Consider the following 27,133-nt stretch of genomic DNA (forward strand, 5'->3'; position numbering starts at 1 on the left):
ACTCTATTTTATGCTGCCTTTTGTTTTTGCTGCAGCTGTTACATATACTGTAATATTGTACATGGTAATTGGGATTTGTTATATATTGTATATATTATATAAATATATAATATAATATATCATTATATATTATACACTGTATATATAATATGTAAATATTACATGTATGTTACATTTTATATTGCTACTATGGTACATTTTTAGTCTATTTTATACCTGCATTATTCTTTCCATTCTTACCATTTCCATCCTTTGTAACTGAGCTACTGTGTGGAACAATTTCCCTTGTGGATCAATAAAGTTTGTCTAAGTATTATTTGGAATACGGATTGTTTTCACATCTGGAGGTCGTTGGGACCTTTATACCAAAAAGCTACATTTTGGTCTCATGTGACTGGATCACATGATAGACACACTGTACAGTAGTGTAGGAGCCTTTTGCACACTACATAGAGTCATCTTTAAGCTTTCAGAGAACATTGGAATGATAGGAATGACACACACCTATAGATTGCTGAGGAAGTGTCAAATATGTTGACACCCATTACCGATTCTTTACCACACTTAAGTATCATGATAGGCAAGTGCTCAAAGTAAAATATCTTATTAATATCCAACACAAAAGGGCAAAATTGCTGAAAATCTCAATCTGTCCCTTTTCACATTCTTCCAGTTTTGTGGACACATAGAATACATATAATGATACGTGTTGTGTAGCAGTTACCATAGCAACACAAATACAACCACGTAGCCCCCTGTACGGGCATCCAACGGTGTTAAAAGGTTAAGAGTGAGTCATGATAAATCGTGTCGGCATAAAGAAAAACGGAGATGAGTTATCTGCGGACTTTCAGTGGAGCTGAATTTGCCAGAGCCGGGACACGAATATTCCTTGTTACAAAGTTGCGCTGACGTTCACTGCTGGGTCGTACCGGAGCATCAACGGAGGATGAGACATCAGGGGGAGGGATTATGCCCGTGACATTATACGTCCATTGCATGCCTGAGGCCTGCGTTAAAGAGTAACACCATGTGTAAGACAACATTGTAACACATTTTCATCCAATTAAGTAATTACGCCGCATTTTGTAATAATCTGTAATAACTTGTTTTAATTGTGAACGTCACCAAAAAGTTGCAATTTTTTTTTTTTTTTTAAGAAAATGAAACAATTTGGTTGATTTTGTATTAAACCATCAAAATTGATGCCTACATTGGAAAAAGCAACAATAACATGAAGTATTCCATCTTAAATAGAGGTCATTTTATGAATCTAGTAGGATGTTTCATTGGTCAAACTTAAATACAATGTAACTTTTTTAACTAGAACAGAGAATCTGTTTGCAAGCTAGTGACAAAAGCTACACTAAATGACAAAAATAGTTACTAGGGTAGTGAAATTTTCTAAGACAGGGGTGTCAAACTCAAATACAGAGTGGGCCAAAATTTAAAACTGAACAAAGCCGCGGGCCAAGGTTGAACAAATTAACCTTTTAATAGGGACCCAAACAAGTTTTGCATTGAATATTGAACAAGAAAAGCTTATATAAATTCATAGTGACATGCAAAATCGAGTTTCAAATAATAATAATAATAATAAAAAATTATCAATGGCATATCAAATACAATTTTAATAAAAAATGAATGCCTCTTTTCTATTTGCAGCCTTCTGAGGTAAATATCAACATTAACTTTTTCCACAGGCTAATACATTTGAAAATAAAATAACAATTAATAAAACAACCTTTCAGGACTTTAAACTGCTCAGTTTGCAACACACTGATCTGATCTGATGTGCCCAAGCCAGATACCTGCCATCTTTTCTTGGATGCTAGTTCATTAATGTCGGGGCTCAGGCTTTGAGCTGAGGCAACCTTCATTATCGAACCAAGGTGTTCTTCAGTCATTATATCTCGTAGTCCACCCGGACCACAGTCTTGGGGGCGTGCCTTAAAGGCACTGCCTTTAACGTCCTCTACGAGCTGTCGTCACGTCTGCTTTTCATCCATTCTAACAACGTGCCGGCCCAGTCACAAGGTATGTGTGCCTTCTGTATGCACACTCACGTGAATGCAACGCATACTTGATCAACAGCGATACAGGTTACACTGAGGGTGGACGTATAAACAACTTTAACACTGTTAGAAATATGCGCCACACTGTGAATCCACACCAAACAAGAATGACAAACACATTTCGGGAGAACATCCGCACCGTAACACAACATAAACACAACAGAAGAAATACCCAGGACCCTTTGCAGCAATAACTCTTCCGGGATGCTACAAAATACACCCCCCACACACACCTTGTAGCGTCCCGGAAGAGTTAGTGCTGCAAAGGGTTCTGGGTATTTCTTCTGTTGTGTTTATGTTGTGTTACGGTGCGGATGTTCTCCCGAAATGTGTTTGTCATTCTTGTTTGGTGTGGGTTCACAGTGTGGCGTATACTTCTAACAGTGTTAAAGTTGTTTATACGGTCACCCTCAGTGTAACCTGTATCGCTGTTGATCAAATATGCGTTGCATTCACTAGTGTGTGCGTGCAGAAGCCGCACATATTAAGTGACTGGGCCAGCACTCGTTGGACTGGATGAAAAGTGGACGTGACGATTTTCGGGAGGGGCGCTGAAATTTGGGAGTCTCCCGGGAGGGTTGGCAAGTATGAGAATTAGCGGTGAATGCGGTGTTACTGCGGCACCGGCGCTGTATATAATCGGCGGGCCAGCTCTAGTGTTAATTTGATATCGCCTCAAAGGCCCGCGGGCCAGAGTTTGACACCCATGTTCTAAGACGTTCACTCATTTTCTTAAAAAAGTGCCCAATCGTGTAAAAACTGTTGCAACATGTTGCATTACAAAATGCGGCAAAGTTTATGCATTCAAAAATGGTATCACAAAATACTGCAGATTATTACAAAATGCACCTTCATTACATAATGCGGTGTTGCAAACCATAAATAAGTGGCATGAAGATTGTGTGTTCAATTCTGGTTTAGCTTACCGTGATGGTAAGTCTGGCGTTGTGTCTCTTATTGCTGATGTTGGGGGTGAAAAAGATGTTGACAAGGGCACCGCTAGAATCGGCAGGCGGCAACATTCCAGATGTTGGGGTCACAGCGAACTCACTGCTGCTGCCTGGCTGGAATGTTGCCGCAAACGGCTCAGGCTTTCTGAGAATTTAAACACAATTTGCTTGAAAAATGTTAACAAAAAGACTCTTGTCTCTTATGGATATATATATATATATATATATATACCATACATATATATATATATACATGAATATATATTATATATATTATTACACATAGATTCATATGTGTATATATATATATATGTATATATATATATATGTGTATATATATATATATATATATATATATATATATATATATATATATATATATATATATATATATATATATATATATATATATATATATATATATATATATATATATAAATGATAAATGATAAATGGGTTGTACTTGTATAGCGCTTTTCTACCTTCAAGGTACTCAAAGCGCTTTGACAGTATTTCCACATTCACCCATTCACACACACATTCACACACTGATGGCGGGAGCTGCCATGCAAGGCGCTAACCAGCAGCCATCAGAGGCAAAGGGTGAAGTGTCTTGCCCAAGGACACAACGGACGTGACTAGGAAGGTAGAAGGTGGGAATTGAACCCCAGTAACCAGCAACTCTTCGATTGCTGGCACAGCCACTCTACCAACTTCGCCACGCCGTCCCTTATATATATATAATATTCATATATAATAGTGGCATATACTGTATATATACATATATTCTATATGAACATATAATATTCATATATAATGGTGGGATATATATACATGTATACATACCTGCATATAAATATTCATATATAATAGTGGGAGGAGAAAATGCAAATATAATCATGTTTGCAAACTGGCCCATTTATATTAGAATACATCAGAAGAAGGCGATCACTTCAATATGAGAGAATCTGTTGTTCTTGTGTGTTATCTGTTAAAGGTTTGTTAGAAATAAAAGTCTATCCAGCAATTCTATATTGGAGCTGATGAAAGATTTAAAGAGGAACTTCACTTTTTTTGGAATGTTGTTTATCATTCACAATCTCTATTTAAGACAACAACACGTACGGTTGTCTTTTTTTTATGCAATCTAAATTGTAATATACGGCGAGTATGAGGGGGCTAACAATGCCGCTAATGGAACGAAATGAAAACATAAAAAAACCACCGACAATCCTACATTTACACTCCGTGCCCTGATTATTAACCAGGTATTACCCATGTTATTGTGCGTGTTATAAGGCAGAGAAAGTACCCTTTACAGCTACATTACTGACATACTCAGCTCATGAGCTGCGCCGTCGTGAGCTGGTGAAAGTTAATTCTAGATTAACTGCGTGAGGTTTATGATTCATTCTTCATCCAAACTGGAAGATATGAACATCCCATTAGTCGGCAATCCGGTTAGAGCAGACATTTTACAGTAAGTGATTGTTTTAAAATATAGTTTTCAACCATTCAAATGTATTTAAATACACATTAACATACTGTAGTATCGTTTAGAAATGCCAGTGGCATAGCACCATTTATCTTGCGGGTTTAAAATAAAATAAAATACATAATTATATCATTATATTTATGCTAGCATTTAAGATGGCTAGCAATTACCATCATATTTTCAGCTAGTGATTAGCACACTAGTTGCCAGCTAGCTATTAGCAGCACTATACCGTAGTATTTGAATATCTTAGTATTGCGCAATAACAAGGGTACTTTTATGACCAATTTCATTCAAACATATTTTTTATAGGATTTAGATTGAGGGGATTCCTGCTACATCTCTCCATCCATTTTTCAAAACATCACAAAATGTCACCGGTTGAAAAGCATGATAACGTAAATGTGGAGAGAAATGAGTGTCTCCATAGTGACAGCGGGTACTAGACGCAAAATCCTCATTTAAATAGGGCGGTCTGCAACACCTTTGCACTCGTTATTATTGTACACCCAGTCTTAGTAGATCACCCGCAACATGCCCACTAATAGTACCCGCAATTTGATCATTTGCACACGCTGTTTAGAATGTAGTATTTGGGTCTGAGTAGATCAAGCCCTTTGTCTGTTCAGTGCATGAGTGCGTTCACACTGAGTCAGTACCCGGATGTTAATGCAGCAGACTGAGACGAAGCCATTGCCAATTAAAAAGACGGATGTGGGATGTTAGCATGAACTCTTTTGTTGTGTGTGGTGCAAATGTTACTGAAAAGGACAGGGAGTCAAAGATTTCCTTGAACTTGGATGAAATAAAAACAAGAGACTATAATGGTACACACCGGGTGGTGCTGGTCAAGTAGAATCCCACCGCTGATGTTTTACCAAACTCGGTGGCTTCAGTGACGATGACGTCATCGACTAGAGGCTTGGTGCCAATCACATCAATGGGAAACTCCCAAATTTGTCCAGATGTGTGCTGCACTGTGAGGACTGCTGTGCATCTGTATAAAAACACACACACACACACGCACACTTTGTGTTGATACCAAAGAGTAATTTGAAGCAATCTTCACTTCATTATGCCTGGGCCTCCTTGTCTTATCATTGACTATGCAGCAGAAGATATTTGTTGTGGAGTGGGCGGTGTTGCACCCACAATGTTTTCATGCAGATTAAGATCAGACTTGATGAATGGCTCGTGTCAGCACAAAACCAAATGTAATGTACAGTTGGAAGACAAACAAGTCATGCATTGGCTGCAGTGATATTATAGTGTCCCTTAAGTCTGGAAAGCATAGGCGAAAATGTGTATATTATGTAATCTTTTAATAATTATATTTGTTTATTAATTAGAAATACCAAAAATAACAACTTAGTTCATGTGATTAATCACAAAAAAAACCAACATTAATCAAGCAGATGAATCACACCATTTATGTGACTGTACATGCGCTTTTTTTTCGACTTTTGTCTCACATTTACAATGTTTATGTGAGACAAGCACTCATATGTTTTTCTTTTATTTATGTATTCGAACTCGTAAATAAACACTATCAAGAGTCAGCTAATAATGGAGGCAATGAGATTTGCTCTATTCCGCCGATTAAGCGCTCTAAAACATCGAAAAACCTCCATCATCGTTTTACATACACACTGTATTTTTCGGACTATAAGTCCCAGTTTTTTTCATAGTTTGGCTGGGGGTGCGACTTATACTCAGGAGCAACTTATGTGTGAAATTATTAACACATTACCGTAAAATATCAAATAATATTATTTAGCTCATTCACGTAAGAGACTAGACGTATAAGATTTCATCGGATTTAGCGATTAGGAGTGACAGATTGTTTGGTAAACGTATAGCATGTTCTATATGTTATAGTTATTTGAATGACTCTTACCATAATATGTTACGTTAACATACCAGGCACGTTCTCAGTTGGTTATTTATGCGTCATATAACATACACTTATTCAGCCTGTTGTTCACTATTCTTTATTTATTTTAAATTGCCTTTCAAATGTCTATTCTTGGTGTTGGGTTTTATCAAATAAATTTCCCCAAAAAATGCGACTTATATATGTTTTTTTCCTTCTTTATTATGCATTTTCGGCCGGTGCGACTCATACTCCAGAGCGACTTATACTCCGAAAAATATGGTATATATGTAATGTAGTAATAGAGACATTCATAATAAAATGTAATATTTATGTATTTTGGTCATTTTAGGCATACAGCAGCACATTAACTTCACAGACGCAGCACAACGTTCGCAATTTCCTTCAACATCAACAACAACTACCACTACTCATGGCCGACTTCATGAGAGCCAACAATGACTGCTTTGGGACAAATGATGAAGAACCTTATAGTTTTGAACCTGAATATACGGAAGATGAGCTACGAGCTATAGAAGTTAAGCGATAAGCAGATCCAGAAAGTAGCACAATTGCTAAGTGCTGGACAAAAGATACAAGATACAAGTTTTTTCTTGCCCTGATGTGGGATCTGAGCCGAGGATGTCGTTGTGGCTTGTGTACCCCTTTGAGACACTTGTGATTAAGGGCTATATGGATAAACTGTGATTGATTGATTGAAACGACGTACATAATAAAACAATCACTTACTGTACAATGTCTGCTCTCAGTGGGATGCAGATTGATGCAATGTTTATATCTTCCCGTTTAAGATGAAAAATCAATTATAATCCTTATGCAGCTAAAATAAACATAAAAGGTGGGTTCATTTGAGCGTCTTTTTGTGTCTTTCTCTCGATCTCTAAGTCTAAGTTGATTGTCAAAGTTGACCAACTTCTCGGTTTATGGCCACAACTTTCAACTATGCAAGTGAGAGGCATTAATTATGATAGAGAACTAATTTAAAAAAACTCAGGAGTGTTGTAGTAGCTCACCGGGTCAGTTTTTCAATTGGTGCATAGGCTAGTTACCTCTCTGCTAAAAGTAGTTCCTCTGCGTTAGTGCTTATAATACCAATATTGCTAATACTTAGTTAATATGCGGGTCACAACATGTAAATGGAGTGTTGTTGGCCTTTTTTTGGATGTATTGGAGAGGGCTTCATAGGCACAATAGATGACTGTCATTAGCTTCATTGATGTTCATATTTGCCGTATATTACAAATCATAATGCATTAAAAAAATAAAGATATAGGCAAAAAAAATGTGCAGTTCCCCTTTAACCGAGGAGGTTTACGTGAAAGACAGCGCAGGTTGTAATACGGGCAGGCGCTACGTTTACATGCACTAAATTAGTCTGATTTCTCAAATAGTTAGTTTTTTTGTATTTTCACAACTTTATGTGAAGTCCAAGTGTCCATTCAACTAATGCAACTATTGGTCATACGCCTTATTGGATTATTGTATTGCTTTTCCAGTTCACCTATGATGTCACAGCAGGCATCTGCGGCTCAGACAAGCCAACAGCCTAGCTCTGTTGTACTTGATGTCCGCTGTAATATTGGCACAGATTACAACCTTTACGTCTCTAATAGCTATGCTGATGTTAAATAGAAGACAGCATCAAGAAATGCTCTTGGATTGCGTTACGAATGACACTACTACCAAGAATGTCTCGGAACGGATGCAGGTCCGAAGCAAAGAGAGTTGTTTCGAAGGAGTTTTCGAACGGCAAGTCATGGAAACAAAACGTTTGATTGCCTCTGAGTTTATTCATAAGGCTATGTGGATTGAGGCAAGAAGTTTTGAATCCGAAGGAAAAGACCGTTTGTGCCACAGATGAAGGTTGCTATTGTTCTGGACTATCTTGCCAGTTGTGTGGAATACAGAGTTATTGCTATATATATTGATGTACTAAGCTGCTACCGCTGCTGCATTGCCTCTGAGTTGATGAAAGTTAATTTTAGATTATAAATCATACCTCACACCTGTATAGTAAACCAAAAAGTTGGTCAACTTCAAAATTCAACATAGAACCAAAGACATCACTAGGAAGACGTGACAATATGCTCGTTTTACCTGAGGAGTAATGATTATGAGGATTTCCTAACTAAACAGGGACCACGAGTGTTGTGCTGAAAGGTATAAACATCCCATCAGTCGGTATGCCGGTGAGAGCAGACATTGTATACAAGTAAGTGATTGTTTTATTATGTTTGTAGTTTGTTTATATGTTCCAGTGTATACCACTTTTTCTCCCTCAGTCCTTCTTCCGTAACATAGATTAGAATTTTAGACTTAATTTGGAATAAAAAGACTCACAGATTGCGGAAACAATATTTACAGAGAACCAAATCGTTGGGAGGATTGGCACTACCAAACTTTAAGTTTTATTACTGGGCCACCAACAATAGAATTCTTAAATATTGGCTGCAATATGAAGCACTTGATCATCCTCTGTTATGGCTGATTGTGGAGGCTAATTCAAATAAACCAATAGCTCTCAGAGCTCTGGTTTACTTTCCCATCCACTCTTCTACTTCCGCTTTTATGAAAAATCCAATCTTAAAAACTTCATTTAGAATTTGGGTTCAGTTTAAGCGCTATTTTGGTTTACAGACTATTTGTAGTCTTGCACCCATCACTGCTAATCATGCTTTCCCTCCCTTTCTTGTCACTAATGCCTTTTTAAGGTGGTGAAGCCTGGGGATTAATAGCATTGAAGATTTATACATTGACAACACTTTAGCCTCTTTCCAACAACTTTGTGATACATTTTTACTCCTTAAAGAACACTTTTTTGGATACATGTATCTACAGATCCGCAGTTTTGTCCGTCATACTTTCCCTAGGTTTACCGACTGACAGTTTTAAAATGACCAACCACCAGTGTTGGGTTAGTTACTGAAAACCAGTAACTAGTTACAGTTACTAGTTACTTTATTTCAAAAGAAACTTAGTTACTAACTCAGTTACTCACACCAAAAAGTAATGCGTTACTGTGAAAAGTAACTATTTAGTTACTTCTTCTACTTTTTTTTTTTAAAGCTCCCATTAATGCCCTTTTAGCCTTCATTTCAATACTGTTATTGCACTGGAGAATAATATAATTTGTTGATCAACTTGACATGTATTTGCATCACTGAACTCTGCTAAGCAATGTGGTCTACACACAACACACAAAGACAAAGATATGTTTCAAAGGGCCAATTTATTTCAGGCCAGAACAAATTGACAAAACTATTTTAAATAGCTGCAACATAACATACATAAGTAACAAACAGCATAATAACACAAACACTAACACTAACAATCAATGTTTATTTATATAGCCCTAAATCACAATGTCTCAAAGGGCTGTACAAGCCACAACGACATCCTCGGTACAGAGCCCACATACGGGCAAGGAAAACTCACCCCAGTGGGACGTCAATGTGAATGACTATGAGAAACCTTGGAGAGGACCGCATATGTGGGTAACCCCCCCCCCCCCCCCTCTAGGGGAGACCGAAAGCAATGGATGTCGAGTGGGTCTGACATAATATTGTGAAAGTCCAACACATCAGCGAAAGTTCAGTCCATAGTGGGGCCAGCAGGAACCATCCCGAGTGGAGACGAGTCAGCAGCGTAGAGATGTCCCCATCTGATGGACAGGCTAGCGGTCCACCCCGGGTTGGGAGCAGAGTAGAAAAGAACAGAAAAGAAACGGCAGATCAACTGGTCTAAAAAGGGAGTCTATTTAAAGGCTAGAGTATACAAATGAGTTTTAAGATGAGACTTAAATGCTTCTACTGAGGTAGCATCTCTAACTTTTACCGGGAGGGCATTCCATAGTATTGGAGCCCGAATAGAAAACGCTCTATAGCCCGCAGACTTTTTTTGGGCTCTGGGAATCACTAATAAGCCGGAGTTCTTTGAACACAGATTTCTTGCCGGGACATATGGTACAATACAATCGTCAAGATAGGCAGGAGCTTGACCGTGTAGTATTTTATACGTAAGTAGTAAAACCTTAAAGTCGCATCTTAGGTGCACAGGAAGCCAGTGCAGGTGAGCCAGTATAGGCGTAATATGATCAAACTTTCTTGTTTTTGTCAAAAGTCTAGCAGCCGCATTTTGTACCATCTGTAATCTTTTAATGCTAGACATAGGGAGGCCCGAAAACAAAACGTTACAGTAATCGAGACGAGATGTAACGAACGCATGGATAATGATCTCAGCATCGCTTGTGGACAAAATGGAACGAATTTTAGCGATATTACGGAGATGAAAGAAGGCCGTTTTAGTAACACTCTTAATGTGTGACTCAAACGAGAGAGTTGGGTCGATGATAATACCCAGATTCTTTACCGAGTCACCTTGTTTAATTGTTTGGTTGTCAAATGTTAAGGTGGTATTATTAAATAGATGTCGGTGTTGAGCACGACCGATAATCAGCATTTCCGTTTTCTTAGCGTTGAGTTGCAAAAAGTTAGCGGACATCCATTGTTTAATTTCATTAAGACACGCCTCCAGCTGACTACAATCCGGCGTGTTGGTCAGCTTTAGGGGCATGTAGAGTTGGGTGTCATCAGCATAACAGTGAAAGCTAACACCGTATTTGCGTATGATGTCACCTAGCGGCAGCATGTAAATACTAAAGAGTGCAGGGCCAAGAACCGAACGATGGGGAACTCCGCACGTTACCTTAACATAGGTCACATTGTTTTGGGAGGCACACTGCATCCTGTCAGTAAGATAAGAGTTAAACCAAGACAAGGCTAAGTCTGTCATCCCAATACGCGTTTTGATACGCTCTAATAAAATATTATGATCAACAGTATCGAAAGCGGCGCTAAGATCAAGAAGCAGCAACATAGATGAAGCATCAGAATCCATCGTTAGCAATAGATCATTAGTCATTTTTGCGAGGGCTGTCTCCGTAGAGTGATTTGCCCTGAAACCGGATTGAAAAGGTTCACAGAGATTGTTAGACGCTAAGTGTTCATTTAGCTGCTGTGCTACAATTGTTTCGAGGATTTTCGAGATAAACGGAAGGTAGTTTACCAGGAGATCAGGAGGTTAGGTCTTTTGAGTAGAGGATGAATAACCGCTTTTTTGAATGCTAGGGGAACAGTGCCAGAGGAAAGTGATAAGTTTATAATATTTAACACTGATGGACCTAATAATACAAAAAGCTCCTTAATAAGTTTCCCAGGAATTGGGTCAAGTAAACATGTTGTTTGTTTTGTCCCATTTACACATTTTGACAATTCCTCCAATGTTATTTCATCAAAGAGAGAGAAACTATTTTGGAGGGCGGTATCCGTCGTATATACAGTCGTATCTGTGTTAATAGAACCCAGTTGTAGCTGAGATGCATTGTCTTTAATTTCTTTTCTAATGACTTCAATTTTCTTATTAAAGAAATTCATAAAGTCATCTGCTGAGTGGGTGGAGCTACTGGGAGGAGTCCCTTGTTGGGTTAGCGATGCTACTGTACTAAACAGAAATTTAGGATCATTTTTGTTGAGGTGGATGAGATTTGAGTAATATTTAGCTTTAGCTGAGGTAAGCATGCGTTTATAAGTTATTAAACTATCACACCATGCTTGGTGGAAAACCTCAAGTTTAGTCGCACGCCATTTGCGTTCCAGCTTTCTACATGATAATTTCTGGGCTTTAGTTTCTTCTGTACTGTACTGTGCAATCTACTAATAAAAGTTTCAATCAATCAATCAATCAACGACATAGCTGTAAACCTGGCTTCACCTAAGGAAGGCACACGTGACATACACAAAGCCTAACCAGGCAGATTTGAATTGTTGTTTTGGGCAGTAGACGGGATCTTTGATCCAAGACACAACTTACACTACCGTTCAAAAGTTTGGGGTCACATTGAAATGTCCTTATTTTTGAAGGAAAAGCACTGTACTTTTCAATGAAGATAACTTTAAACTAGTCTTAACTTTAAAGAAATACACTCTATACATTGCTAATGTGGTAAATGACTATTCTAGCTGCAAATGTCTGGTTTTTGGTACAATATCTACATAGATGTATAGAGGCCCATTTCCAGCAACTATCACTCCAGTGTTCTAATGGTACAATGTGTTTGCTAATTGGCTCAGAAAGCTAATTGATGATTAGAAAACCCTTGTGCAATCATGTTCACACATCTGAAAACAGTTTAGCTCGTTACAGAAGCTACAAAACTGACCTTCCTTTGAGCAGATTGAGTTTCTGGAGCATCACATTTGTGGTGTCAATTAAACGCTCAAAATGGCCAGAAAAAGAGAACTTTCATCTGAAACTCAACAGTCTATTCTTGTTCTTAGAAATGAAGGCTATTCCACAAAATTCTTTGGGTGACCCCAAACTTTTGAACGGTAGTGTACATTTAACTAAAATGCTATTTTCTTTGTGCTCGACAAAAGAAAAGAAGTGAGAATATGTCATACTTGCCAACCCTCCTGAATGTCAGTGCCTCTCCCCGGGACAACCATTCTCCCCAATTTCTCCCGATTTCCAGCCGGACTTAAGGCACGCCCCCTCCAGGTCCGTGTGGACCTGAGTGAGGACAGCCTGTCGTCACGTCCGCTTGGCCAACCAAAAAGTAACCACAGAACACTATACGACTATAGTGGTATAGTGTAACCACAAAAAGTAACCACAGAACACTATACGATTATAGTGGTATAGTGTTCTGCGGTTACTTTTTGGTTGGCCAACGGTTTACGTTGTATTGCGCCCCCCCCCCCCCCTTTCCCACCCACACCCAGACACACACAGAGCGCAGAGGAAGAATCAGAAGCACGTCACAGCAGCGCTGCAATAAAACACACTCAGATCCTCTGTTTCTAGCCGATACTACATAAAAAAGAACAGAAAATAACGCAGTAACGCATCATGTAGTAACGGTAACTGAGTTACTGAATTTAAAAAATAACGCGTTAAATTACTAGTTACCGCCGAAACTAACGGCGTTACAGTATTTTATACAATTTTTATTTTGATTTAGGAGAGACTTTATCTCAGGATAGCTGGACAGAGATTTTAAGTAGAGTTTATAAGTCTTCTAATTGCGCAGGACACAGCCTTATCCAATGCAAACTAATACATCGTACTTATTATACCAAAGTTTGACGAGCTAAGATGTATGACGGAATATCTGTATCGTGTGATTGGTGCAAACAGTCTCCAGCTCATTTAATACATATAATTTGGCTCTGCCCGTCCCTGAACAGCTATTGGACGGAAATTTGTCTGTGGTCACTGGCGAAATGATTGAACCGAATCCTCAAAGTGGACTGTTTAGAGTAGCACCTCAATCATATACCTTTAACAAATCCAAAAAGGAATATTGTGGCATTCACTACTCTGTTGGCTAGAAGACTCATTGTGTTAAATTGGAAGGCATCAGCGCTTCCTTGCCACACCCGCTGGTTTTAACATGTTCCGTATTTAGGTTTGACATTGAATGGTTGTTTTGGAAAGTTTCAAGAACTGTAGGGTGCCCTTCTGAGATATATAGGAGAAACTGATCTCCAAATTAATCCTGATTGAAGCACAATTGAAATGTGGGTGGTTGATGAGCCTTTTGTGTGCTGGTGAGTTGTCTCTTTAAGGTCATTCAAAATTGCAGCTATCTGTGGTTTTATGTTGACATCTGTCTGTGGTTTCTTACTTTATTATTATTATATTTTTATTTTTTCCATGTTTTTATTTTATTTTTTACTTGTGGTAAGAAAAATACATAATTTGATGTTTGCTAGACAATTTATTTAATTAAAATGTGCCTGAAAATCAATAAACAAATGTTTTTAAAAAATGTCCAGAGGTGCAACACAAAGCCTTGGACCAAACAACTTTAAGTTGCAAATCAATCATCTGCAATGTTGTGAAGTATCAGAAGATTCTGATCTGCCTGTGCACAAAACATTAAAATTAAAACCTTATAAAGAATAATGAGGAAATCTATTGCCTAGTATACCTTTGTAAAAATACAAAACAAAAAAAAAGCAAAAAACTCTATTGACCAATAAATAATTATATTATTTAGATAATCAAGAATTGTATTCATTACAATTTGGAATTGAAAAAAAGAATTTAAAAAATTGTATTGGTCTTTATTTTGTGTGTAGTCAACTATATCTAAGGCCTTAACACATACTACAGACATAGGTGTCCAGAATGCAGCCCAGGGCCATTTGCAGCCCAGAGATCGTCTTTTCTTAGCTTATATTTTAAAATACAATTACAGAACAAAATAACAGCAACAATTGGGGAAAAAAGACCCAAGAAGTTGTCACGTTGTGTAAATTTTAAATAAAAACAGAATACAATGATTTGCAAATCCTTTTCAACCTATATTCAATTGAATAGACTGCAAAGACAAGATACTTAACGCTGAAACTGGTAAACTTTGTTATTTTTTGCAAATATTAGCTCATTTCATTTGGAATTTGATGCCTGCAACATGTTTCGAAAAAGCTGGCACAAGTGACAAAAAGACTGAGAAAGTTGAGGAATGCTCATCTAACACTTATTTGGAACATCCCAAAGGTGAACAGGATAAGCCTTGGGAACAGGTGGGTGCCATGATTGCGTATAAAATCAGCTTCCATGAAATGCTCAGTCATTCACAAACAAGGATGGGGCGAGGGTCACCACTTTGTGAACAAATGCGTGAGCAAATTGTCGAACAGTTTAAGAACAACATTGCAAGGAATTTAGGGATTTCACCATCTACGGTCCGTAAAAACATCAAAAGGTTCAGAGAATCTGGAGAAATCACTGCACGTAAGCGGCAAGGTCGCAAACCAACATTAAATGCCTGTGACCTTCGATCCCTCAGGCGGTACTGCATCAAAAAGTGACATCAGAGTGTAAAGGATGTCCCCACAAGGGCTCAGGAAAACTTTAAAAAAAAACACTGTCAGTAACTACAGTTTGTCGCTACACCTGTAAGTGCAAGTTAAAACTCTACTATGCAAAGCGAAAGCCATTTATTAATAACACCTTCGCTTGGCCCGAGCTCATCTAAGATGGACTGATACAAAGTGGAAAAGTGTTCTGTGATCTGACGAGTCCACATTTCAAATTGTTTTTGGAAACTGTGGCTGTCGTGTTCTCCGGACCAAAGAGGAAAAGAACCATCCGGACTGTAATAGGCGCAAAGTTGAAAAGCCAGCATCTGTGATGGTATGGGGGTGTATTAGTGACCAAGGCATGGGTAACTTACACATCTGTGAAGACATCATTACTGCTGAAAGGTACATACAGGTTTTGGAGCAACATATGTTGCCATCCAAGCAACGTCTTTTTCATGGACGCCCCTGCTTATTTCAGCAAGACAATGCCAAGCCACATTCTGCACGTGTTACAACACCGTGGCTTCGTAGTAAAAGAGTGCGGGTACTAGACTGGCCTGCCTGTAGTCCAGACCTGTCTCCCATTGAAAATGTGTGGCGCATTATGAAGCCTAAAATACGACAACGGAGACCCCAGACTGTTGAACAACTTAAGCTGTACATCAAGCAAGAATGGTAAATAATTTCACTTCAAAAATTGGTCTCCTCAGTTCCCAAACGTTTACCGAGGGTTGTTAAAAGGAAAGGCCATGTAACACAGTGGTAAAAATGCACCTCTGCCAACTTGTTTCAATGTGTTGCTTCCATTAAATTCTAAGTTAATGATTATTTGCAAAAAAAAATTTAGTTTCTCACTTCGAACATTGTCTTTGCAGTCTATTCAATTGAATATACGTTGAAAAGGATTTCCAAATCATTGTATTCTGTTTTTATTTGATTCAAGATGGCGCCAGTATGTGCTTTGGCCCGCCGTCTCTCGCTGTCAGCTCTGTTCGTTGTTGTGTTGTTTGCGTCTATTTTCGTCTCTGTCAGTTCACTGCTTGTGTATGACCACCAAACACTGTTGGATCTTTGCCCCTCTCCCACTGATATGATCAACTTCGACGTTGGTTTTTTGACGTCCCAGTCATCTTTTTCACCTGGCCGGATTCCTGCCTTCCTTTCCCGCCCCCTGGCTCCTCTCCCCCGGCGGAAGCGTCTCCGGCGCCGCGGTAAACGTGGCGGCCAGCTGGTGAAAGTTAGGGCACTCCTGGCCCGGCTTCCCGTGGCTTCCCGAAGGAGGAATGGTGCGGTATCCGGTCTCCTCCTGCACCCACGCTCGCTGGATCCCATCGGTTCCTGGCTTGTTCCTATCGTTGGTTTGGAGGAAGAGGCTTGCCGCCGTCGCTCCTGCTGTCCCCGCCCCCGGAGGCGCGGGGTGGATTCCCGCCACCTGCGGGCTGTGTGTCGGACCCCACCTGGATTAGCTGCGGCCTTGGACGTGCTGGCCCCCGCCAGGTTCGGTCTTGTGAACGCAAGATCCTTGACAAACAAAACTTTTATCCTGGACTTCCTCTGTGTGACGGAAACATGGCTGAGAGCCGGTGAGTCCGCCCCTCTTAATGAACTTCTGCCTCCGGAGTGTTCCTACTTTAATTCTCCGCGGTCGTCCGGCCGAAAAGGAGGAGGATTAGCAGTCGTTTTTAAAAATGACTTTAAATGCCGTCAGATCCGCGTGCAATCCTCCTTTTCAAGCTTCGAACTGTGCATGTTTGAACTGGGTCTTTCTGATGTCGTCCTGTGTGCCGTCGTCTATCGACCACCCAAGTACCACAAAGACTTTATAACTGACTTTTCTGAATTTCTGGCTGAAATCCTGCCCAAATATGATCGTGTCCTTATTGTGGGTGATTTTAATATTCACACCTGCTGTCCAGACGAGTCGCTTCCCAGGAGCTTCCTGAATGTAATTGACTCTTTTAATTTCATACAATCTGTGTGTGGTTCCACACATGAACGCGGGCATACACTCGATTTAGTGCTCTCGTATGGTTTGTGTGTTTTTAATTTGGACATTTGCGACGCTGTGTTCTCTGATCATATGCCGATCCTGTTTGATATTCCCACTCAGTGTCCGGTTAAATTGTGCGCTCCTCCTCAACGCTCTCGCATGTTTAATTCTTCGTCTCCTGCTCTGTTCTCCTCAATTTTTTCGACTCTTTGTGAGGATAATTCTGCAGCCTCTCTATGTTTAAATACTGAAGAGTTGGTTTCTGGTTTAAACTCTATTTGTTTACAAACACTGGACACGATCGCTTCTTTCAAGTGCCGCCGCTCTAAAGCCACGCCTCAGCCCTGGTTGAATGACGTCACTCGTGCTGCCAGGCGCAAATGTAGGATGGCAGAGAGAAAATGGAAAAAAGACAGGCTGAATGTGACCTTTGCCATTTTTAAAGAAAGCCTGTTTTCCTTTCAGATGACTGTAAAGGCAGAGATGAATATATATCTATCTCAGATTATATCTTCTAACTGTAACAACCCCAGAGTTCTGTTTAAAACTATTAACACTGTCATTGATGCTCCCAAATCTGTTGGTTTTGATGCTTCTTTTGAATTCTGTGAAAATTGTCTCAATTTTTTCACTGACAAAATTGTGTCAACTAGAGCCAGTTTATCTCAGCCTTCATATGACCCTTCTGTTCCTCTGCATTTATCTTCTGTTGTCCATCAGTTTGTCCTTTTCTGTTTTAAATGACACAGTTAGTCATATGAAGCCCTCTGGTTCTTCTGCAGACTCCCTCCCACCTCGCCTGTTTAAGGAGGTACTTGCTACTATTGGATCAAGTGTCCTTAACATTATCAATAGTAGCCTCTCTTCTGGAATAGTTCCAGTAGAGTTTAAACATGCAGTGGTACGACCTCTACTTAAAAAACCAAGCCTCGACCCCTCTCTCCTCTCTAACCTTAGACCTATCTCTAATCTTCCATACATTTCTAAAATAATAGAGAAGGTTGTCTACAGTCAATTGTTGCCCTTCTTAGAGGATAATGGTATCACTGAGTTGTTCCAGTCCGGTTTTAAAGCCCTCCACAGCACAGAGTCAGCGCTTTTAAAAGTTTTTAACGATATCCTCCTGTCAACTGATTCTGGTAAATATGTTGTCCTGGTGCTTTTAGATCTGTCTGCTGCTTTCGACACCGTCGACCACGCCACCTTAATCACTCATCTTGAGAACTGTGTGGGCATTAAGGGCGCCGCCCTCAACTGGTTCCGGTCGTACCTAACTGACAGGAGTTTTTGTGTAAAAATAGACAGTTATATGTCTTCCACAGCTCCTTTACCACATGGGGTTCCCCAGGGCTCAATCCTTGCCCCAATCTTATTTGCGCTTTACCTTCTCCCCCTTGGTTCTATTTTTAGGAAGTACGATATTGCATTTCATTCTTATGCCGATGATTGCCAGATTTATTTTCCCATGGCACAAAATAACACGGTCCAACGTCTTATTGACTGCCTGCACGATATCAAAGCCTGGCTTTCAGCTAACTTCCTGAGCCTAAATGAAGACAAAACAGAAGTTATGTTGTTCGGTCCAAGTCGCTCCCCCTCCCTCAACGTTGACCTCGGCACTCTGACCCCATATCTCAGCGACTGTGTCACAAACCTGGGGGTAAAGTTCGACTCAGATTTTAAATTCGAAAAACAAATCAGCAGCGTCGTACAAAAAAGCTTTTATCAATTACGCCAAATAGCGAAAGTGAAACCGCTTCTATCAGGACATGATCTTGAGAAATTAATCCACGCCTTTATCTCGACTCGTTTAGACTACTGCAATGCCCTGTATGTAGGCATTAGCCAGGCCTCCCTCGCCCGCCTGCAGCTCGTGCAGAACTCTGCTGCTCGTCTGCTAACACAGACCCGCAGACGTGAGCACATCACCCCTATATTAGCGTCCCTTCACTGGCTCCCTGTGCATTACAGAATCAATTTTAAACTCCTTTTATTTGTTTTTAAATGTCTAAACAACCTCGTGCCAACATATCTCTCCGACCTCCTTCAGCCTTACTGCCCCACCCGATCCCTAAGATCAGCCGATCAGCTGCTACTGACGGTCCCGGACACAAGGCTGAAGCTTAGAGGTGACAGAGCTTTCGCTGCTGCTGCTCCCAAGCTCTGGAACGACCTACCTCTGAGTGTTAGACAAGCCTCCTCTCTTCCTGTTTTTAAATCTCTCTTAAAAACATACTTTTATTCCATGGCTTTTAACACTGAGTGATACCCATCCTGCAATGGCGCCCCATAATACACCTGCTGTGAACCTGTTTTTATTTTTTTATGTTGTTATATTTTATTTATTTATTTTTTATCGTGTTCTGTTTGTGTTGTGTTGTGTTTGCTCGGTTCTCGTATTATTTTTAACCTGCCCATTGTACAGCACTTTGGCTACCCCTGTGGTAAATTTTAAATGTGCTTTATAAATAAAGTTGATTTGATTTGATTTGATTTATTTATAATTTACACATTGTGCCAACTTTACTGGTTTTGGGTTTAGTAAGCAACAACACAAATTTGAATTATTGATAATAAGCTTTGCCGGTGATAAATAAAGTCTGAGCATTTCAACGTTTTTTTTTATTTTTCAGTATAAAGCCCTTGGTGAAAAAAGTTTGGACATTTGTGTTGCTATGGTAACTGCTACGTGGGGCTTGTGTCAAATACATATGGTACACATCCACGCAAACAAATCAACCAAAGCAATGTTAAACAGGAGAAGACAATTCAAAACACAAACACTTAGATGTACAAATGTGCAAACAGCAGCTAGCAGTCAGAGAGCACATGAATAATTTCATAAAACAACACTAATGTAACAAACTTAGCAGCGTTTGAAAGCTAACACTTTACATTTAAACTTTCCAACGCTACAAATGACAGAATAGGTTATGTTGCATGATTAAGTTCAGCTGGTTGGCACAGCCCTCCACAATATTTTCAGTCTAATTTTTGGTCTTTTTGGAAAACTAAATGTCAGGTTTAGGTTGTGACTATTAGTGCTCAGGTTGGGCTAATTAGAAAATAATAATCACCAATAATTTTAGAAAACTCTGTTTATGGTTTTTTCGGATCACCTGCTTTGCTTGACCGGAAGGTAGATCAGATTCAAGGTGAGCGTTACGACACCAGTCTTAGGATCCCTCTGCGCTGCTAGGATGGAGGCAGACAGGCAGTCCTGTGCTTCACTTTCTGAACGCACCTCACATCGGAAGTCTTCAACTAGCACTGGGGAAACTGAACAAGTGAAACAAAAAACAGTAAACAGAGGTACAAAAACTGTGATCAACTACAGCAGGGCTATATTTAACTGGTGGCCCGGGGGCCAAATCCGGCCCAAGAATGACACTAGACCGGCCTATGAGTTCAGATAAAGAATCTTAGAAAGTACTAACATTTTTGCAGCAGATTCCTAAAAATACTAGAGCTCTGTCATTTAGATTATCTGAGTATCTTTTTTGCGGTTGGTCCTTTAAAAGGGAACTGCAGTTATTTTGGAATTTTGCCTTTCCTTCACAATACTTGTAAGAGACAAGAAGACAAAAGTTTTTTGTTTTTTTTACATTTTAAAATGTACAAATCTAGGTGGCTGGCAATGTAGTTAATGGGAGCAATCCATTCGGCCTCTAAATCACTTTAAAAATGCATTCAAAAACCTCCAAAAATACTTAATTTATGTTCCGTTACCTGTACGCTGACCTCACCCTCCCGCATCTCCCCCAACGTTTCACTCACTCTTCATGCTCACTTGTATAACTAAGTTCATCCTCCATATATTCAGCTTAAAAAAGATAAGGTTGTGAATCCTCGTGTGTCCAAAAATAGTCATCTTTAGAGATGTCCGATAATATCGGCCTGCTGATATTATCGGCCGATGAATGCTTTAAAATGTAATATCAGAAATTATCTGTATCGTTTTTTTTATTATCAGTATCGTTTTTTTTTTGTTTTTTTTTTTAATTAAATCAACATAAAAAACACAAGATACACTTACAATTAGTACACCAACCCAAAAAACCTCCCTCCCCCATTTACACTCATTCACACAAAAGGGTTTTTTCTTTCTGTTATTAATATTCTGGTTCCTACATTATATATCAATATATAACAATACAGTCTGCAAGGGATACAGTCCGTAAGCACACATGATTGTGCATGGTGCTGGTCCACTAATAGTACTAACCTTTAACAGTTAATTGTACTCATTTTCATTAATTACTAGTTTTTATGTAACTGTTTTAATATTGTTTTAATTTATTTTTTATTCAAGAAAATGTTTTTAATTTATTTATCTTATTTTATTTTATTAATTTTTTTAAAAAGGACCTTATCTTCACCATACCTGGTTGTCCAAATTAGGCATAATAATGTGTTAATTCCACAACTGTATATATCGGTATCGGTTGATATTGTTATCGGTAATTAAGAGTTGGACAATATCGGAATATCGGCAAAAAGCCATTATCGGACATCCCTAGTCGTCTTCATTATCTATTATCAAGTCTGCCATGGTTAGAAAACACTCACGTTTGTATTCGGAAGTATGAACACACATTTGTTGCTGTAAGTCGGAAGTGCGCTACTATGGAAACGGAAATAAATGCGCCGAGAAAATTAGTTCCGACAATGCATAAAATGACAAAAATAATATGTAATATATGTTATGAATGTGTATGTCACTACATTATATACTTGCAGTGTGTATATAAAATATTGATGGACGGTTTTGAAGTTGTTTAGAGGGCTTTGAAGGCTACAACGGTGACTCCATTAGATGCATCTTCCATGTGTTATTTTTAATCATCTTTAAACTCCTAAGAAAAAAAAAACGTTTTCTTGTTTCTCGTAATGATTGTGAACGATAGGAAAAAAAAAAAAAAAAAAGTGCAGTTCCCCTTTAAAAACATCAGATTCTCAGGATTTATCCTTAAAACTCAAAACATTTAAATTTGTCTACCCCGCCTTCCGCCTGATTGTAGCTGAGATAGGCTCCCGCGACCCCGAAAGGGATAAGCGGTAGAAAACAGATGGATGGATGCTCTTGATTATTAGGGGATTATTAGAGTATTTCTGATTAAATTATTTCTGATTCTGATTAAATAGCCATGGCCTACAGTAACCAAGAACAGGCATAGGCCTCCATCCCTCTTTCTCCTTTGTAAAAAAAAAAGACACTCTGCTTTGGATCAAAGCATTGTCTTCGTGAATGGCCGCGCTGACATGGGTATATCACTAGAAAGCACAGAACCTTTTGTTCCAGAAACCGTTTAAATGTGCAAATGGTTTGAGACTAAAGTTGGACATAAGTGGACATTGTATGGCTTGTGAGCCGTAGTTTGCCCATGCCTGGTATATTGCTTGACACCCCACCTCCAATTAGAAAAAAAGATGAAAGCACACACATCCAGTGAGCAGCACATCAAGCTTCTTTTCCGTCTGGCAGCCCACTTCACACTGGAGCACGCAGAGCGCTGAGCTGTCATCCGCCTCTTTGACTGGAAACCCGCAGAGAGGGTAGATCCAACAGATGGTCGACAGCTTCTGAAGTGGCCTGTTAAATATGTGTATGGAGGACACTAAGTTAAATTGACCGTCTCTCAGCGTGGCTGACTCATGTCGACATAAGCGGTCGTTGGCATAACCGAAAGACAAAGAGAATTGGTGACAAAGTATTTTTGACATGGTTTTCCGCAATTTGTACAAAACCTACATAATGCGTTTTGTTAGTTGTAGAAAGGAGGATTAAAGCTTTGAAGGTAGTTCCTCTCCTGTGTCACCCTTCTTCATTGTTTTTTTTTGCTTTTTACATCACCGCAAATCTGCTTTGCAAAGTCACGCAAATGATAATGATGAAGTTTACAAGACTACTACACATGTAGACATAAACAAACCCATTAGTCACAGAAATGACCACTTTGGTTCCCACATTTTCAACTACAGCGGTCAACCATGTGTGTCAACGCTGACTAAAAGTGGTCCTATTTTGCAAAACCAACTTTTCTTAACTGGTGGTATCTGTTTTTGTGTATTTGGGATCTGCATAAGTCCTGAAAATTTGAAATCAAACCATGGAGGCATGGCGGAAATATTTATATAACAATATTGCCTTCCAATAACCTGACTCTCGCCAAATCCTTGTCGTTCGCTGAGCTCCACACAAGAATCTGGGACTTCTCAATAGGAGATGTATTTCAGAAGGCGGGGCAAATAATTGTATGTGATTGGATAAACCACTTGTCCGTCATCTTGAATGACGTGCTACTTCAACCACTCACATCGAAATCAACCCGTGACGCTGATGAGAGCGACGCTGGCAAATCCAAACTCGGTCGGAAGAAGAGCCAAAACATTCTTGCCACCAATAAATGCCTTCAAAACCGTTCTCTGTTCATCTTTTAAATATTAATATTCGATCGATGTCGCAAAACAGTTGCAATAGCAGAATCAATGTCAGCACACAACTCCTCGCTCTGTGTGAATCAAACAGTCCCTTCGGCGCTACGTCACATTTATGAAATCCCATCCGGCGATCCGGATTGGTTCATTATCTTTTGCTATCTGGAAGGAGTTTGCAATGCCTTCCAACCCAGACCCTTGTGTGGAGCTCAGCGAACTACAAGGGTCTGGCGAGAGTCAGGTTAGCCTTCCAAGCCTGCTCCAAATAAGATGTTGGGAATTTGAGATTTTACTGACATATTTTGGCTTATTTACGTCAGCGGATATCTCCATACATGGTAGAGGTTTACCCAAAGAGCTGTGCACAAGTACGCCATTTTTATTCAGTTGTAGTCTAAAGTACGCCATTTTTATTCAGTTGTAGTCTAACAATGTAGTCAACACGTTCCTTTTTTTTCTCTCTATTCTTTTCTTTTGTTGTGGGGCAGACTGGCTCGTACACGCACAAGCTAAAATCCTCCGCTGTTGCCATTTCGAATAAAAAGTAGCATATAGTTCTGACTTATTGTATCAGTCAGTCGACTTGATACGGAAAACTACTACATGGCTGACTGGGTGAAGACGCAGTCGAAGAGGCCGTTGCCTGGAGGAGAGCTTCGGCACATAAATAAGACCGCCCACAAAACGGCACATTTTGAAGAGATAGTCAGAAAGCGGCTTGATGATCGTCTGTAAAACGAAATCTATGCAAAATGTTGACCTAATCACAAACATTACATGTTATATAGACCATAAGGAAGTGTTTTAAATTTAGAAAAAAAAAAATCAAATGTACATGGGGCACCAGAATTTGAAGAGTCGGTCAACATAAACGTATTCAGTCAGCCCTCAATTCCATTCTTTGACAGCAACACTCAAGTTAGGATGATCAATTTTACTTTTATAAATAAATTTAAAAAAACAACACACCTTTTAATGCTAGTAATGATGTCAAGTGGCTTCATGGTGATGCATAGCCAAGCCTGTTGTGGGTCCATAGACTTAGGCGCAAACAACACCGGCACATTCAGACTGCCCCCGTTGCTGATCTGTAAACCTGCAAACATAGCAAAAACTAAAATCAAAGCAAGATTAAATAACTAATAAATCAAAATCAACAACACTTAATTTTTTACTAAGATATTTTTTTATTTCTATGTTAGACCAATTACCTAATTTCCTTATGAAGGTAATGTTTACTAAGATCAGAGATAACCTTCTCTAAAAGGTATAAGTGACGTATATCCCAGAATATGACTTTACCAAAATGGCAGTGTGTCAGGTATGCTGGCTTATTTCCAAAAGTTTTTTTTTTGGCATAAAGATTATCTAAAATTCATTTAACAATTGTAACGTTTTAATAGGGTGTCATATATTACATCTTAACAGTTCATACAATATGTTTACAATTAATTCAAAGAAAACAAGCTAGGAAAATATCACTGAATGGTAATAGGTGCTAAAATAAATGCTATTGCTAATAAGACCATCAATGAATGTCACTGTTTTAATAATTGTAATGAATATATGTTCTTTATTCAATCTAAAGTATATTTGTGTTATTAAAAAGTAAATTTGACATGTGTATTGGTATTTTGCGGGGTCTGACGTACTGTAATATCTCAATGCTTTGCAATATTGTTTAATGTCAGCAATTGTCTTCCAAGAAAATTCACCTCATTCTTGTTGGTGGTAACCGTGGTAAACTACTGCTCCTGGGGTAGACTGACTGTTTTATGGGTGCCACCTCTGCAGAACTAGGTGCCAAACCTGTGGCATCCCTTTAAAAAAGTCACTGATGACGCGGTATATTGAATGATGCAGACACATTTGTTACTGTATAGTTTCTGTCTGTAAATTATATGCAACTACAACTATTTGATACTTGTTTATATTTTGTTTTTAACTTTTGTAAATGACTTCACTAAATTACAAGAAAATAATAACCTCATGTGCTTATTGGAGGACATTTAGATGTTGACTGTCAAGCTTTGCACAAGTAAAAGCGCAGCAGGACTGCTTGTACCTGAGCCCTTAAACCAGAGATTTTAGATGCAAGCCGATATATTCTGATACTTTTTTGTTTTTTTTGCTGATATAAAACCAATAATATTGGATTGGGACACTCCTGCAAAAAACATCATAAAAGTCTTCTATGTGTTCCACCTGGTCTGTGCTATAGCACCATCATTTGATTGGAAGCACAGACTTTACCTTCAGCATGATCCAAAGACAGAGAGAATGCCCCCTTTTCAGAAGTCACCTGAGGGCAGTCAGGCGTCACACTGGGATCCTTTTCTATTTCACACAAAAATATATCAACAAGTGATTACAGGGTGTGTTTTTAAGGACAACCAACATTTTTTTTTATGAATCTATATTTATACAATGGAATCCATTTAAGTTGATGCCTCGCAGACTGGCTGACTCATTTAAGTACCAATGATTGTCACACACACACTAGGTGTGGTGAAATGTGTCCTCTGCATTTGACCCATCCCTTTGTTGACGACATGAGTGTTTGTCGACATAACCAAACCTAAACTAGCCCTCTTTGGCCAGAGACATAAGGAACATGGGTAATAGGCCCTATTGTAATTTCATGTAGATTCTTGTTATACGATATGCTATACTCTTATACTCTTATTTGCTGCAGGAATGCTGTTGTTTGTATTGACTACAATGATTAAGTTTTCAAACATGAGAACGTCTTTCTTCTGGTGGTTAACAATATATACAAATGAATCAGGTGCATTATTGTGAAGCTAACTTTGCACTGAACAGGAAGTCACTATGTGTAGGTTGTTGTTTGATGCTGATGAGCAATAATTAAGGTAATAATATGACAACACATGTTGACATAAACAAACCAGTTTTCATGGAAATGACTCCTTTGGTTCTCACATTTTATGCCAGTTGACCATGTCTGACAACGTTGACTTAAGTAGGCACGTTTTAGTCATTAAAACGTAATTGATTGACGTAGACAAGTTTTCAACATAAGCGAGACTGACTTAAATGGATTCTATTGTATACATATATTTTTCATTATATCGTAGCCCTAAATGGATTACAGAAAACGAAGTGAACCCCATCAGGAGCACCATGTAACCTGTGAGTGTGATCCTGAGTGTAGCCGCGAGCTCAGTGGGATTTTTGAAGGGAACAGTAATGGACTCGCTGGAACCAACTGGGCAAGAGAAGCTCAGAGGTTCTTCCTGGCTCGGCATGAGACCCCGGCCGAACAACAACACGCACCATTGCTGCATCTACAGTAAAACCAGAGACATTATGGTGAACAGAAACACACACAATCGGAGGGGAAAGCCTTTAAATAGAGCCAACATTAACGCTAATGAACAAAAAATTAAACAATGTTTAA

At 39.1% G+C, this 27,133-nt stretch overlaps 1 protein-coding gene across 1 annotated transcript in view; it reads right to left on the reverse strand.

Annotated features, from left to right (window-relative positions):
- Positions 1-455: 455 nt before the first annotated feature.
- LOC133654398 (cilia- and flagella-associated protein 47-like) overlaps positions 456-27,133 on the reverse strand; it is a 175,578-nt gene continuing 148,900 nt past the window's right edge. Inside the window, exons 60-67 of the mRNA XM_062054714.1 lie at positions 26,864-27,020; positions 25,966-26,049; positions 24,682-24,808; positions 22,719-22,867; positions 20,394-20,553; positions 5,356-5,517; positions 3,002-3,170; positions 456-1,010 (exon numbers count right to left, since the gene is read on the reverse strand). Coding sequence (XP_061910698.1) covers positions 837-1,010; positions 3,002-3,170; positions 5,356-5,517; positions 20,394-20,553; positions 22,719-22,867; positions 24,682-24,808; positions 25,966-26,049; positions 26,864-27,020 — 1,182 coding nt within the window. The 3' untranslated portion in view covers positions 456-836. The remainder of the gene's footprint in view (positions 1,011-3,001; positions 3,171-5,355; positions 5,518-20,393; positions 20,554-22,718; positions 22,868-24,681; positions 24,809-25,965; positions 26,050-26,863; positions 27,021-27,133) is intronic.

The sequence above is a fragment of the Entelurus aequoreus genome, linkage group LG07 (genome assembly GCF_033978785.1).
Source record: "Entelurus aequoreus isolate RoL-2023_Sb linkage group LG07, RoL_Eaeq_v1.1, whole genome shotgun sequence".
In the NCBI taxonomy this organism is placed as follows: domain Eukaryota; kingdom Metazoa; phylum Chordata; class Actinopteri; order Syngnathiformes; family Syngnathidae; genus Entelurus; species Entelurus aequoreus.